Here is a 17442-nt window from a genome sequence, read left to right as displayed (position 1 = left end):
GGAGAGCTCGACCGCCGCGAACCGCAGCAGTTGACGGCTGCCGTAATGGTGTTGCTTGTCGGCCGGACAAGCACCCGCATACTATATCTTCCATGTATTTATTTTCAAAATAAAATGAAAAAATATCATACAATTAAAAATGCAAAATTTCTCGAAAAAACATAATAATAATAATCAAAAAAATTGAAGAAGGAGAGAAATCCAAACCTATATAATTTATGATTGCATGTTTTATTAATTTTCATTTTAACTCAAACAATTTATACATTCCCGCAAACCCCAAACTAGTACAAAAACAAAAAAAGGGCAAAAAAAGAAGGAGGCCCGAATCAAGAAGGGGACAATAAAGAATCATTTAAATAAAATAAAATGAGAAAGAGGGAAGCAAATATATATATATATATATATATATTAGACTTTTTGCTCATCCTGGCCTGTTGAGGAAACGGGCTTCGCCAGGTATGTTGGGTTCTCATCTCCGGCCATGATGACCACGATCTTTGGCTCGATTTCCGGCTCCATGGCCACGGCGGCCCGTACCGGTTTTTCCTCTGCTTCCCTCGATGATGAAGTGGGAGAAGAAGAAGAAAAAGACGAGGACACCTTTCTAAAGGAACATGCTAGAATTAGCAGTGACAGGGCAATGAGACCCAGCATGAGAGCTAGGCCCCCAAACAGGTAAGGAATGGGAGAGTTCGACCGCTGCGAACCGCAGTCGTCGACGGCTGCCGTAGTGGTGTTGCTTGTCGGCCGGACAAGCTCCCGCATTATTATTCCTTCTTAGTTCCTCCTTCCCTGGTTAACCTGTTTCTAGCCTTTTAAAATTGTTTTATTAAGGTTTAATAATTGCCCCGGTGTATTTAAAGGTGAAGGAAAATGTATAGGGATTTCCACAGTGCATGGATGAGGACAAGGGCAATAATGATTTTTTTAGCGACTCAAATGCCCTCTGCTTTTTTCAAGTGCAGAGCAGCAGATTCTTGCTTCTGCTTTTTCGGATCCCTAAACCATTGTATTATTTAAGTATCAATGCATCATTACACATTTAGCATCCAAAATTAACTACTTATATTTTAATTGTATTGAGATAAGTAATGACGATTCCCAGTGTTACGCTGCAGGACTGGATTGAACTCAAATAATACATACCCCAATTACATATTCGGTACACAAATAAAATCAAATCTATCGTTTACTTCACGTTTAATTTACATAATTATAATCTATTCCTAAGAATGAATTAATAAGAATAAGTTAGTGGCAATCTAGCTATTTCATAAATAAACTGAATTACGAAATTTCATTTCAAACATAACATACTGTATCTGAATTTGATATATTTTTTTTTCAAACAAAAATGCTAAGATCATGGACCTGTCACATAACGAATTTGCATAATAAGAAGTAAGTGGATGACACCTACTCACACATCTCTTGCCAGACTCTCAACACTATTTTTTCTACAAGGGAAAAAGAGGGAGTAACGTAGGGTTTAACTAATAATTACTTAATTTCGTAGGGTAATTTTCTAAGGATTGCAGGGTGTTTTCGTAAATACGATAGGCCGGAGAGGCATGTTGCTTCAATGAAGCAACCAACGGGAAAAGGAAAAATGAGCGTGAAGGGCGGGCAAAGGGCCCTGGGTTATCCCTATTGTGGGACCCACTAGACGTGTACTTGCCGCGCAATTAGTCCCCGGCTTTACCCTTTTTACCCATTGCTCGCAGAATTATATCACCTTAAGCATAGCTCTCCGATTGGGTACGCAATAACGCCATGTTTGGACATTCTTATGTCAGTGATTTTTTGTTTTTTTTGTAGCTTTATTTCGAGCTACGGATCAGAAAATTTGGACAGGTACGTACATTCTTACTCTAAATTGGAGGAAGAGAACAAATGCAAAGTGGGAAAAAAAAATTGAAGTAGCATGATTTTGTTTCATTAATTTTAGAATGATTTCATTGGGAGATGCATGCACAAGTTTGAAGCACGCAAAATAGCAACATCTTTGGAGTTTATTAATTTTGAGAATTGATACAATTTGTAAGTACTCTTCACGAGAAAAAAAGGGTTTGTGTTTTCTTCCTATTACGTAATACGTATGATAGAAATCTTCGGTGAGTTAAACACAATTGATAAGAAAGATTGAAATAGGTTCACAAATAAGGGTACTTTTGATTTACGAAATGTCTTCCTTGATTTTCAAAACTTAAACTATATTCCATTTTATTGAAATGAATAACTATTCCGTCGAACCATATGAGCTGTAAAGTCAAAATTTAAGACTTGAGGTGTTTTGTTCTCTACGTATATTTTTTCTTAGGGCTTTAAAGATTGAAGGGTTGAAATATTTTTCAAAAACTTGATGTTTGGAATCACATAGATATATTCATACTACAAAGATTGTAAATATGGAAAAAAAAAACACAATGTTTATATATATATATATATGGTACTAATTTATTGTCTTGATTAATCATCTTTAATAAACACACAAGACATAATTTTTGTTTGCTCTTTGTAGCATTTATTTCATTAGATATAATTGTCACATGTTGACATTAGATTTTTTCTATAAATCATTTATATGGAGAAGAGAATAAAGTGACAGATGCTTTAACTCGACAAGGTGTCATAGGGAGGAATAGTTTGTTTACAAATAGTAGCCAACTTCTTAGAGTTATCAAAGGTTTGTATAGATTGGATAAGATGAGTACGACTTATATGAAGTATGTTTAATTGGTTTACTTTTGGTATTGGTTTAGGTTTGTTTTCTTCTTTTGTTTGGTTGATGTATGATGTGTTTTATTAGTTATTATATAAGTGTCATTTTGTTTTCACGGTATTCCTCCGCTATAAGTGAGAGTTATTAATAAACTTGGGATGGGACCACTATGCGGGTGGCTTCCGGTTCTTTCCAAAAAGAAAAAAAAAGTTAAGTATTTTCCATGATCAATATGCTTAATTCGACATTAGATTGATTATTTAGGTTGAGTATTTTCGATGATCAATATGATTAATTACAAGTTCCCCTTTAGATTGCGCTTTTTTGGCTTGATTTAATCAGGTTCACTATCTTTTTATTGATTGAAATGTTTTACATTGTACAAATGTCCTTTCTGTTTTCATGGGCATGTATATAGTCATTTAAAAGTAAGGCGAGTTAGTCTCAAAATTTCAATATACATTTGGGGCCCAGCTTTTATTTTTCTTTTCCCCTCCTTTTTAATTATGAACCAGCATTTCTTAGAATCCATCAAAGGAGTGTACGCGTACAACTTAAAAGGCTACTTCCTTTCAATTATTTAGTGTCGACACAATGTAGTCAAAACCTTCATAAAGCATAACTTTTAGCTATTGTTATATAATAAAAAGAAAGTTTAGTGGAAAATTTAAAAAATCAAATATTAAATATGACAAGCAAAAAAAAAAGTAATTAAATCAAATAATCAAGTTGATATTGTTTTTAATTAACTATATTGAGACTGCCATTGACCTCTCTAAATCAATTTGAATTTTGCATATTTGAGAGGATGAATCTAATTGAAAACAAAATTTGACACTAGAATTTAATTAATACAGATACACATGCCATTGTTTTGAGCATTAATAATTGTTTGAGCATCAACTATTAATTAGCACCATTCAACCTAGGAAGGGTAATACACTCTTCCCAATAAAAATGTAGAAAAGAAAAAAGCATGTTCATTAGCAAATGATAAATGTCACTTAATAGAGGAGCGCTATTGGAAAATAGTCATAATTGCATAATATTAATATTCTCTTGGAAGTTAAACAAAAATCGTCAAGTGAAGCGCATGAGGAGTGGGCCCTAAGCTAACCTCGCTTGGCACAAGGTAGGCTATTTTGATGTAAGACGAATTACTCTAAAAAAAAGTATCATGGATCTGGTTTTGGATTGCCAATCAGCTCACCCCAAAACTATTGATCGTGACGCGTATCTTCGATGTAATTTTGGATTGTCAATTGCCTCACCATTTTCTTCTTCATCGCCTCATAGTATTTGGTGTTGAGCACAGTTGAATTCTGAATTTTGGTACGAGTGGCATTAACCTTAACCTCCAGCCTCACCCATTCGTGAATATCCTTGCATTTTTTATCGTTGACCTATGGTATTGATCTCCAAGGTATTCCATGCTACATCTTAGATATTTATCTTCAGCAAGATATTTATTTTCTCTTGCTAGGATCTAACAGAAGGCATTATGCCTAGGAGCCTCTCGAGGAATATGTTCAATTTGGTGATCCACCTACTAATGAAAGGAAATTTGATAGACATTGCATCAATCGTTGCAGCATTAGCGAAGTATTATTCTATTGTTGCTTCTTCAGATAAAACAAAAATCTAGCTAGAGAGTGATGAGGATAATCTCTTGATTTTCCTTTTCCAAAATTATCTTTAATTAGAAAATCAAATGATGATGGAGGGAAAAAATCCTCCCTTCGGTGGAAGAAAGCAAAAAAAAAAAAAAATCTTCCATAGATTTTATAGCTTGTATATTGTTGATTTTAAATTAAATCAAAAGGGATCATTAGATTTAAATAAAGCAAGGTGAAATAGAGAATACTAGCAAGTTAACCTTTGTATTGCGAAGAGTCCCTTGTATGAACATACTAGATAGTAGGTACTTAGGGAAGGTTGCTTAATCATTTTGTCAATCAAGCAACAACAATCAAGTTAACAATCATTTGACAAAGATCGCTTCAAGAAAATAGCTTAACTAATATAGCAACTAAGGAGAAGGTCACCAATATAAGCCACGAATATCACCTTTTAAGACTAATTACACAATTAATGTACCTCTTAAACATGTGATTTCTCACCTCACAAACAAGACACTAGGAAAAGACCAAGAATATTTCCAGTATGGATTGCCCAAAAAAAGGAAGAGTATAACATTTTGTGATCAATTAAAACTGAGGTCATGATTTATAGCTACTCATTTATAAGTATTATAAGTAACTAAATGGAGTAGTTGTGGGAGGCATTGATTGTGTCATCCTTGGGTATCTCCTCAAAATGCAATGGTGATCGTTCAGTCAAAATAGTAGTTACCTTAAAAAAGAGGTCTAGGCAATGTGAATCACGTGTCGCCTAGTCACCCATGTGACTAAGTAGAAAATCGCCTAGAAAATACATAACTTAAACACTACAAACAAGGAAAAAATTAGGAGTCAGTTATGACCCAAGCAATGCAAAAGTTGTAAGTAGTCACTCAATGGATAGAGACCATGTAGTCATCAAGCGACAATGGTTGCCAAAGTCATTAGGCGAAGTTCAATCATCATCAAGCAGCAAAGTACATCAACATTGGACATGCAGGCAAACCATAATAAATTAGATCTTTAATTGATAATTTTGAGTTTATTCTTGTAATTTTAGAATTAATATAGGTTCAACTTGAGAGAGGCATAAATATGTATAATAGTTACTATAAAGGGATCTCCAACTCAAATAAACAAACATTATACAATAGCGCAATGCTAAATAGGCCCTAGTGCCTTTTATCCCCTTTATCCATCTTATCTCTTTATTTCTTTTTCTCTCACTTTCTTCTCGTTTAATTTATCCTCTCTCTCTCTCTCTCTCTCTCTCTCCCTCCTTATATCTTCAAACATAAGTATTTTCACCTCCTTTTTTCTCCTACAATTTATAAGGTACTTACGATTCTTACAATCGCTATCCTAAAACTTTTGATGGGAGTTGAAATAACAAGTCCATTTAGAACCAATTCACCATCTACCCATCTAAATCCACACTATCCCATGAAAAAATGTGTGATTTTTCACCAAAAATAAAATTAATAATAACCATTCAAAGACAAAGAAATTAATAATACATGAGAATGGAGAAGTTATAAACAAATGGGAAAATGAATGATGACTTACTAGATAGTCGATGAAGATTGTTCTCAATTTTATTTTAATGCACACTTAAATATTTTGCAAATGCATAATTTACAATTCTCAATGAAATAGGCAAATAAATATTGAAGTGTTAGTATCAAGTGAGATGAGTGTCAAGTGTTGAGAGGTGAACACTTAACACTAAAAAATTAAGGAGTAGTTATATGTAAATTGGAAAAGAACAATACGAAAAGAGAAATTGTGTAATAGAAAAAGTATTAGAAAAATATATCATTAAAACAAAATGTTAGTTTAAGTGGCTATATGATCCTAATTGTCGTATTTTGATGATAACAACCCATTAATGATTCTTAGTTGAACTAATCATTGCATACTAAGTTGTAGCAACTTTAAGCGGCGAAATCACACAGATATGGGTTTTGTGCAAAGATCAAGCAAACATTCCCATAGGCAAAGATTGAGTGGACACTCAAATAGGCAAAGATGAACAAGACACTCAATTGGAAGAGCTCAAGCACATACCAGTGGAAACTAATGTAGAAACATATGTAATGGGGAGTGTTTGAGGTACTATTTGTTGTAACTCTTGTAGTTCTGTTTCACACATGTTTATTGAGCAAGAGTTGAGCAAATTGCATATGCATACTAGGACATAAGAGTATAAAGGATTTCACTAAGTCATAAGTTTTATACTTATGGTTTTAAAAGACAAAACAAAAAGTTGAACAAAAATTTCCTATTCTCAAATGTATTTTAATATGGGACAAGTTTTAAATCATATTAGTATTATATTCTTTTAAAGAATTGATCTCAGTTGGGTTTAAACCTCTTTCATGCACCTTAAAATCAAGACATTGAAGAAACAAGACAAACTGTCGATGGTTTGGCCAAGTGCATCGATGGTTTCAAGCAGAGAGCTAAATGGTTTTTGGTCTGTGGAAATCATCGACGGTTTAGGGAAAACTGTCAACGGTTTGTGTCGGGTTCTGAACCCCAATGACCATAAAACAACTAGTTTCCAAAGTATTAAATTGTTTTATTAGCCCAACCACCATATAACGGCTAGAAGCCCAACTTGCCTATAAATACAAGTCCAAAGACTTGTTTAAAAATTAATCTTAGTGATTAACATTTAGCAATTATCATTCCCAAGCACCCCACATTATAGTTCATCATTTTTGTACTCAACTTCTCTCTTACTCTTTAATCTAGTTGTGAATCATTACTTGGAGAGAATTGTGTGAGGTCTTGATTGTATTAAATATCAGCTCATTCAAGGAGCATTGTCTTTGTAATTCATCTTCTTGTAGCAAAGGGTTCTTGGTGAACCTTGCATCACAAAAAAACTGGTTTTTAGTGAAGAAATTATTAGTGACAGATTCAATTTCGTTACTAAAGGTGGGTATTAGTGACGGATTTGAGAACCGTCACTAATACGGAACTATTAGTGACGAAATTGAATCTGTCACTAATAATTTCGTTGGATTGGTTTCTGTGTGAAGGTTGTTGGTGAACTGAATTGTAAGGATACTTGGTGAACCTTGTGGCTCTAGGTGAGCATTAAGAGATTGGTTCCCTTTGAAAGGCTTTTAATGAGCAAAAGGGATTTGTTCCCAGTTGTAAAGGCTTCTCTGCCGGTGAAGGAGGTTGATAGTGAATTGAGAATCCTTGAGTGTGTCTCAAGGCATGGACATAGGCAAGAGGCCGAACCACGTTAATATCGTTTGTCAAACTTCTCTTTCCTATACTCTTTCATTTATATCTTGTGCATGATTTATATTCTATATATTGTTATTTTGTAGAGAAAAGTGAAAATACACAAAAGAGTCTATTCACCCCCCTCTAGACTCGACTCTAGGGCCAACAATTGGTATCACAACAAGGCGCTTACATTTTCGAAATAACTTCTAAAGTGAAAAGATCAATGGAGTATATGGTGAATACTTTCCCAAGGACAATCCATAGACATACCACCAAGGTTCAATGGAAACAACTGTCTAAGATGGAAGAATTAAATGACCATCTTTGTTTAGTCACATGATCTTGAGATATGGTAGGTCATCACAAAGGGGGACTTCATCTTCACCAAAAATAAAAATAAACACGAAAAGGTACCGAAATCAATAGGAAAGTTGTCAATCATAGAAAAAAGGTCAGTACAACTTAATTTTAAAACCAAAAACTTTATTTAGTGTGCTTTGAGTGATGATGAATATAATCGTATTCACAGATGTGAAACAACAAAAGAAATTTGGGATAATCTTGAAGTCACATGTGAAGGTACATCCCAAGTGAAGAAGTCCAAATATGCTAGTTAATGAGTATGAAATGTTTAAAATGGATGAGGGAGAATCAATCACATCCATGTTCACTCGATTCAAACACATCACAAATGGATTAAAGGCACTCAGTACAACTTATTCAATGGAGTATAATGTATAAAAAGTTCTCCGATCTTTACTCTAGTCATGGCATGCTAAATGAACCACCATTGAGGAAGCAAAGGATCTAACCAAAGTCACACTTGATGAGTTAATTGGGTCACTTATGACCTATGAAATTAAGGAAAACACCACTTTGGATCCTGAGAAGCCTAGGGAGGATATAGGTATTGCATTAAAATCATCTAGTTCAAAATACAAAGAAATGCTAGAAGAAGATAAAGATAGTGATGATGATATAGAATCACTCACAAGAAAATTTAGGAACAAGAAAAAATTATAGCATTAGGTACTACAATTGCAAGAAGGCTAGGCATATAACAACGAATTGTCCCTTGAACAAAAACAAAGGGAAATGTCGAAAAAAAGATTATAATTCCATGAATGCTACTTGGGATGAAATCAATGGATTTTCCACCGATGATGAAGTAGAGGAAAAAACACACTTGTGCTTCATGGCCAAAAAAAAGAGGAGGTAAGTTCCGATGACGATGAACTTACCTATGATGAATTAGAGATCACATGAACTAAATTTTACAAAGAATCTATTGTGATCAAAAGAAGGAACAAAAATTTGGAAGATAAATTATGAAAATGCAAAAAAAAAGGTACCTTGTCTCTATTCCATCTTGAAAGAAGAAAATAGTTCCTTTAAAAGAAAAAATGAAGAACTTATTGCAAATACCAAAGATTTAAAAAATCAAATTAAAAATTTATTTAAAAGCAAATGCACAATTGAAAAGAAAGATTGATGATGATAGTAAGATTATTTGTACAATCGCCAATGGGAAAAAAAATTTTAATAAGCCCTTAGGAAACCAAAGAAATAGATTCCACAAAAAAGGTTTGAATTATGGTTCCCATGGTCATCTTGCTTTTTATGCATCATCAAATTGGGAAAATAAATCAAATCCCTTGCACACAAACAAAATTTATTTATATTGTGAGAGAAAGGGTCACATCCATTACTCTTGCATTTTTTAGAGGTGCCAAAAGCAAAGAAAGGAAGCTGGAATGGGTAATAAAGAAGAAAACCCCATTGGGACCCAAGGAAGGATGGGTACCAAAATTAATTACCTAATATTTTTAGATTTTGCTTCCTTAGAACCTAGGATTAGTAGTTATTAGGTAAACCATACCTAGGTTAAAGAGGGTTGTGATGACTAAGTAGGCTTATATAGTACAAAATTAGAAACATTTGCCACAATTTCTGTAAATAGCCCTTAAGGTATAAAACCCCAGTTTATGCATAATAATTGCTCGATTACTACATTGGGGACTTTAGAGAATCAACCCAATATTGATGAATTCAAATGTTAAAACCAATATGATCTTTTAAACTATATATATATCCGTGTTAAATGGTTTTTTTTCTTTTAAAAGTGTTGGTTATAGTTTATGGAATGAAGTAGCATGCATACCCTCATGAGCTCTTTATTCAAGCTTGTTCTTTACGATTAAATTTATGGGTGACAATAGAATAACCTTGTATTTATGAGATGAATAACCTAGGTATTCTACTTTTGATTAAAATCTCAAAAGCATGCCCCAAGAAACCCACCTTCTAGATAAGAGATGATGTGAAGACCCGGGACATTATAGTAATTAAATAATAAAGGAGAGGTGAGAAAAGAAAAAAATTTAAAGAAGGTCAGTAGGGTCTCGTCGATGAGAAGTTACCGAGGGGCGATTTCCAAGACCTGAATTTCATGAACAAGGAGCAAGGGTTCGTCGACGAAACTCCTTCTTGGACTCATCGACGAGGTGACGTGGACAAGCACTCTATAAAAAGCCAAAAACCATCTTTCTGCGAGAGAATCGCATGCAGGGTCGTTTCTCACTCTAAAAACTCATCTTCTCCTCCTTCTCTCTTGAATTTCGAACCTGATTTACGCCGATTTGATGATCTGAAGTCCCCACGTTACCCCTAGGAAGATTCTCTACAAATCAGTTGGAGTGATTCGTTGGTTAGGCCAACTTGGGCACCATCACAAAATTTGGGTAAGTTAGTTATTTTCAGTTTTATAAGTTTTGTTAGGAGAAAATGTAATTTCAAGTTGTTGTGTTGGGAACACTGCAGGTGTAGGATTGGTTGTTTTGTGGGCTTCTTAGGAATCTAGGTAAGGGGATAAACTAAATCAGTATTTTTGCATGAAATTATTTATTATTATACAACATTTATTTTTAGGGAAATATGCATATTATGAAACTGTGTTTGGGAAATACTACTGTTGAACAAAGAAATGGATTGTAAATATATAATATTAGGAAACATGATTTTAGTTCAGATTTATGCATAGAAGGTTATTTACACTTGTGAGGCATGAGTATGATTTTTCATGATAATTTAGCTAAATCAGGAAATTTCTATTTTCAAGAATAAGCATGAAATCACAAGTTTTCAAGAAAATTATTAAACGATACAGAAACCATGTTTTATAGATATTATGTAAATGAGTACAAGAATTTCATATTCAGTACGTTATGATATGCTAGCGCAGATGTCGTGATTTTCATGTTATGATATGCCGACGCAGATGACATGATTCATGTTGGCTAAAATGTTATTATTATGTATGATATGCTAGAATTCATGAAATATTAACATGACAGATACTAATATGGTTATGAAACAAACTATACGTTATCAGAACTTGGATGACTTAGTTTAGCTTTCACGATGCACGATATCGTAGCTAACAAGTACAAGTTCAAGTTCATGTTCATGAATAGTGCTACCACACATCTTATATAGAGTGTGGGAGATGGCATTCAATGTAGTTTCATGGTAGTGCAAGAGTCCCCCTGGTAGTATAGACTAGGAGTGGCAAACCCGTCATACTTACAGACTCATGTTTGACTTAACGTTGTCGGCCAGCCATTGCTAGGTCTTGCCTTCGGTCCACACAACCCAATCATGTGGGGGTAATACATGACATTAGTTAGCTATCCATCTTGGGTATTATTCGTGTATTGTACAGTTATATAATACGATTTCCACGTGCTGTAATTTAGTATGTTATATCATGTTATGATAAAATATGTTTTACTTAGATACGATACAAACAATTTTTACCGAATACGATTTAAGTACCGATATCATGCATAACACGAAAATACTCATGTTACCACACACTGGTGTCAGTTTATTTCCATTACTGAGAGGTGTCTCACCCCAAAATTACAAACAATTTTTGAAAATCCAAGTAGGAGGGCAGATAGAGCCCCGCAGTAGTAGGAGTGGACTGAGTTACTCTATCAGTAGGGTAAGTGGATGAGCTAGGGTCAGATGGATATTTGGGTTGAGATCATAGGAATATTTTTTTGGGTCTTCTGTGGATGAATGTATATGTATTTTTTGACATATTTAGTAGATCTCTAGTATGGTTTCTGGTGTATTATGGCATGTACATGATTTTATGTTTTTCGCTGCTTAAGTATCAAAGTTGTATGACAGGTATATCCCTAGTACACATCTGTCTAGGTGATCATGATTATGATAGTTTAAAAGAATGTTAGAATTATTAATATTATTATTACAGGAAAAAAACATACGGCGAAATAGGCAGGTTGTTACAGTTTGGTATCAGAGATTAGGTTGCTAGGTTCCGTAGACTCTAGGGTGTAGTGAAAACAATACCAAAGTATAGGAAAAGGATTTGAGGTTTTGATCTATAGTTTGGAGGCAAGACTTTCGTGATGGTTTCTATGTCTTTCTTAGGGTGACGATTTCAAGAAAGCCATAATAAACTATTGTTGGGTTGTGTTTCTAAACTGTGGGACCGAATCTTGAATTAAGTTAAGGATGTCAAGATAGTGGGATATCATGAATTTTGGTTAGATATGTAAACATTAAGGATAGGATCCCAAAGTCATATTTATTGTCTTTTCAAGATGGACTCGGGAGGTGGCGGTGCACATGCGAGCAATAGTGATGGTGTAAGAACCTAAACCATGATATATGGATTAAATTAATAGAGAGAAGGGTAAAATGGTAAATTGTGTAGGCTTCGTCAATGAAGGCCGTATGATGCTCGACGATGAAGTGCAGAGGCTCGTCGACGAGGAGAAGACAAGAAGTTTCGGGAAACTAGGAATCTCAGGCTCGTCGACGTGGCCACCGTCTCGTCATTGAATTGTCTTTAGTGACTCGTCGACTAAGACACCATCTCATCGATTAGGTTGGCCGAGTAAAAAAGCTATAAATGTCAGTTTTCATTACTTCTTAGCTAAGAAATCTCAAATCCTCTCTCTATCTCTCTAGGAACTCAACATACTCTCCCTTTCTCTTGATTTCTTCATCATACGCTGTGGGAATTTTCGATCTGATGTTACCACAAGAATCAGGGAAGGATTCTCTACAAGATTTACAGACTTCGCGCTTTGGCTCAAAATTGAGGTTATTTTTGAAATCAGACTCGGTAGAACTGTGGTTCACAGTCATGTGTGCTCTTTTTTTATTCATTTGGGGGAATCTAACAGGTAAAAATTATGGGTTTTTCATGTTACAGTTTTGGGAAAAAGGGGGCAACGAGCTGCATCCTTGGTTTTGTTGGAAAACCATAAATATATTGTGATATATATTGTGTTATAGGGATGGTCGTGCCTTGACTTGTTTAAACTGTATATGTTTGGAAAATCATGACTTTAGATTACCAAATGGGTGTGGTTTGTTTGGTTATATGAGCATGCATGGTTGTGTTTTGATGAAATGCAATAAGAACTGGGTTCCGAATTGTTCCAGATACTGAAAGAGTGTCCGACTCTATATTCGAGGGTGTGAGCCTTACTAGCTGATCATTGAAGGATGTGGATCCACCAATTGTACTGGTATGATGCCATGATAGCTTGGGGCTACGCCATAGGACGGGGATGCTGTGTAATGCGGGTCGGCTTCAGGCCGAAGGGTGTGATGACACCGGGTTGCTTGATCATGTGTGTGTGCGTGTATGCACTGTACTAGAACTGTTTTGTGAAAATACTGAAATTGCATTTAATTGTGTATGTTTTGTGTCATGATAACACTCAAATGTCATACACCGATATAACCTAGATCTGCCTTACTAAGAGGTGTCTCACCCCTGTTGTACGTACATATTTTTCAAGTCCTTCGAGTAACCGAAACTAGCGTCCTTGTGTTGGGAGCATAGTGGTTGATGTACTGCGAGAGGTACTTAGGTAAGTATTAGGACTATATCGGGTTGTCTTTTGTGGTTTTGGTTGACACTCGGATTGTATGTTGTATTATGGATCCTAGTTTCTTCTGTATAGACTCTGGTATGGTACGGAGTATGTATAGAAAGACCTTTTTTCGCTGTATATATGGTTTTTATATAGATGTGTATAGGGTGCATGGAAACCCCATGGGGTCGGACCCTCACTCATTGTGGTGTATCTTGAATGTTTTGTATGATACAGGGACATGTTAGGTTACTAATTCACCACTGGGTCCCATTATTGAGTTCGGGGCGTGATAGCTTGGTATTAGAGCTAACCAGGCTGTTAGGTCTTGTAGTCTTAGTTAGGTGTAGCTGTGTGTACATACTAGAGTATAGGATGTTGGAAATGGGTAGATTAGGTCGAGGGTTGTTTTGTTGCTAGAACGAGACTCATTGGCGCTGTTATGTGTTTTTCCTAAAATGACAATTTCAGTAAAATCACGGCAAACCATTGATCATTTTTGTGTCAGTGTGATAGGACAAACCTAGACCCGTGAGGTGGTGATTAACATGATTAGTCGTAGATAATTGTGTTAACTATACGTGTTGTAAGAGTATTAATAGGTTCCTATCATTTTTCATAATGGAGCCTAAGGATAACGACCTGGGAAGGGGATCCGAGGAGACTGCAAGTGATGAGTCTCCTTCTATGCCTCGAGAATTGATGAGGTAGGTCTTGCTGGAGATCAGGCGGAGCGTTAGGAGACGCGAACGCTCTCCTACGTCTGCGGGGTGCACCATTGAGAGGTTCACATGCATGCACCCTCCAACGTTCTCAGTGGGACCGAACACGATGATAGCTGAGGATTGCATTAAGAAGATCGAGAGGATTATGGAGGTCCTCCACTGCATAGATAGGTAGAGAGTCCTCTATGCTACCTTTCAGCTATCTAGAGAGGCAGGGCGGTGGTGGACTACAGTGAGTCTACTAGAGAAGCAGAGAGCTGATCCTATGGAGATGAAGTGGAGCCATTTTAAGGAGGTGTTCTTTGAAAGATACTTCCCAGCTTCCACACGTGATGCTAAGGCAGACGAGTTCTCTGCTCTAACTCAGGGAAATTTGATGGTGCAGGGGTGTGTGGCTCGAAATATAGAGCTATCCCGATTTGCACTGTGTTTGATTTCGAACGAGTACAAGAAGACTCAGAGGTTCGAGAAGGGCCTGAGGAAGGACATTCGTAGGTTAGTGTGTATGTTGCAGATCTGTGAGTTTTCTATCTTGGTGGATAAGGCCATGGTGATCGAGACCAGCATCTAAGAGGATGAGGTGGATCAAGAGTTAAGAAGAGGCTAGCACCTTCTAGTTCTCAGTTTGGATCTTGCTAGGGATCATGGAAGAAGAGGAATAGGAGCTCAAGTTACCGCCAAAATACCGAGCATCAGGGTTCTCAGATGAGCCAGTCGGGTATTCGTTGTACCAGGTGCCATATATGGCATAGTGGTAAATGCTAGCCGTTTGGGGGTAACTGCTACAATTATGGCCAGTCAGGTCACATGGCATAGGATTTTCATGCACCAAAGAGGGGTACGCCTTCTTCGAGTCATAATCGGGGAAGTAATTAGGTATCTCGTGGGACTTAACAAGCGAACACAGCTCAGGAAAGGGTGTACTCGCTTACTCCGGCGAATGCTGAGCATGAGGGGAATATGGTGACAAGTACTATGATCTTGCTTTTAAATAGAGCTGCGGTTTTATTTGATTCGGGTATGACCCACTCCTTTATATCTACTAATTTTGTGAAATTGTGTGGGGTGGAGACCTAAGTTATGAAAGAAGGATTGTCTGTAGCTACACCATCTGGGAGTGTATCGTTCTGTAGAAGGATGTTAGGAGACTTCTTAGTGGTAATTCAGGGGAAGTTGCTACCAGCGAATCTTATGGTATATGATATGTCAGGGTTTGATGTCATACTAGGGATGGATTGGTTATTCTCCGATTATGCTATGATCAACTATCGTCGGAAGGGTGTAGTGTTCAGACCTCCTTGGAAGTAAGAGTATGAGTTTGTGGGATCGTGTGTGCGTTCGATGCCACAGGTTCTATCGGCACTACAGGTGAGGAGGTTACTCTTAGATGGATGTCAGGGGTACTTGGCTTGCATGAGGAAAGCGCTACGGGATGAGTTGAGGCTTAAGGATATTTGGGTAGGCAGTGAGTTCACGGATGTGTTTCCAGAAGATTTACCCGGTTTACCTCCAGATCGTGAGGTAGAGTTCGCGATAGAGTTGCTGTCTGGCAAGGCACCGATCTCTAAAGCTTTGTACCGGATGGCTCCAAAAGAACTTCAAGAGTTGAAGGAGTAGTTGTAAGAATTACTGGACATGGGCTTCATTCGACCTACTGTTTCGCCCCCGGGGAGCTCTAGTTTTATTTGTGAAGAAGAAGGATGGGTCGATGCACATGTGCATTGATTACTGCGAGATCAATAAGGTGACTGTGAAGAATCGCTACCCGTTGTCTCGTATCGATGATCTCTTTGACCAACTATAGGGGAGACATGTCTTTTCAAAGATCGACCTACGGTCAAGGTATCATCAGGTGAGGGTCAAATCTAAGGATGTCACGAAGACTACTTTCCTAACCCGATACAGCCACTACGAGTTTTTGGTCATGCCTTTTGGGTTGACGAATGCTCTGACAGTGTTCATGGATCTTATGAACATGATTTTCCATAAGTATCTGGACCAGTTTGTAGTTGTGCTTATCGATGATATTCTAGTATACTCGAGGAGTTCAAAAGAGCATGAAAACTATCTGAGGTTAGTGCTACAGGTTCTATGAGAGAAGAAGTTGTATGCCAAGTTGAAGAGTTGTGAGTTCTGGTTGAATCAAGTTGCGTTTTTAGGCCATGTGGCATCTAAAGATGGTATCTCACTTGATCCTAGCAAGATTGAAGCTGTGGTGGATTGGGTGAAGCCGAAGAATGTGCAGGAGGTTCAGAGTTTTCTAGGACTGCCGAGTTATTATCGTCGGTTTGTGGGAGGATTCCCTAAGTTGTTTGGGCCTTTGACTTGATTGACCAGGAAGGGGGTGAAGTTTGAGTGGACCAGTGATTATGTGCAGTGCTTTCAAGAGTTGAAGCACTAGCTGGTTATTGATCTGGTTTTGACCATTCCTTCTAGGGATGACAGTTTTGTGATTTATAGCAATGCCTCTCTAAAGGGTTTGGGATGTATGCTTATGCAACACAGTAAGGTAATAGCTTATGCTTCTTGAAAACTTAAGAAATACGAGAAGAATTACCCTACGCATGATTTGGAGTTAGTTGCTGTTGTATGTGCACTGAAGATCTAACAACACTACTTGTATGGTGTGCAGTGCTAGATTTTCATTGACCACAAAAGCCTCAGGTACTTTTTCACGCAGAAGGAGTTTAATATGAGGCAGAGACGGTGGCTTGAACTGATCAAGGACTACAATTGCACCATCAATTACCACCCAGAGAAAGCTAATGTGGTAGCTGATGCATTGAGTCAGAAGTTAGATAATGCAGCAGTATTTGTAGTTGTAGCTTAGCGTCATCTTAGATGAGATCTGGAGAGCCTGGGTATAGAGTTGGTGTTTGGTGATTGTTAGGCTTTCATTGCTAGCTTGTCAATCCATCTGACTTTGTTTGAACGTATTAAAACCGCACAGGCTAGTGATGCAAAGTTAGTTGAGATTATAGGGAAAGGGCATAAGGCGTTGGCTACAGAATTTAACATCTTTGAGGGAGGTGTGTTAAGTTTTGGGACCAGGTTATGTGTTCCGAATGAGAACGAGATCAGAAGGATGATTCTGGAGGAAGCGCATCGTTCTTTGTATACGGTTCATCCTGGTAGTACGAAGATGTATCGGGATTTGCGCGAGACCTTCTGGTGGAGTGGATGGAAAGGTAGATTGCTCAGTTCGT

At 36.9% G+C, this 17442-nt stretch overlaps 1 protein-coding gene across 1 annotated transcript; it reads right to left on the bottom strand.

The window, feature by feature from the left end:
- Nucleotides 1–411: 411 nt before the first annotated feature.
- Nucleotides 412–809, bottom strand: LOC131146718 (protein GLUTAMINE DUMPER 4). Its single transcript, XM_058096510.1, has one exon. The coding sequence runs from the start codon at nt 766–768 to the stop codon at nt 412–414; it is 357 nt and encodes a 118-aa protein (XP_057952493.1). The 5' UTR covers nt 769–809.
- Nucleotides 810–17442: the final 16633 nt, after the last annotated feature.

This window comes from Malania oleifera, chromosome 1 (assembly GCF_029873635.1).
Source record: "Malania oleifera isolate guangnan ecotype guangnan chromosome 1, ASM2987363v1, whole genome shotgun sequence".
NCBI classification, from domain to species: domain Eukaryota; kingdom Viridiplantae; phylum Streptophyta; class Magnoliopsida; order Santalales; family Ximeniaceae; genus Malania; species Malania oleifera.
This window is presented reverse-complemented; position numbering and strand designations above follow the sequence as displayed.

Excerpts from the sequence above, each read along its gene's own strand:
- LOC131146718 (XM_058096510.1), bottom strand. The coding sequence starts at position 768 with ATGCGGGAGCTTGTCCGGCCGACAAGCAACACCACTACGGCAGCCGTC.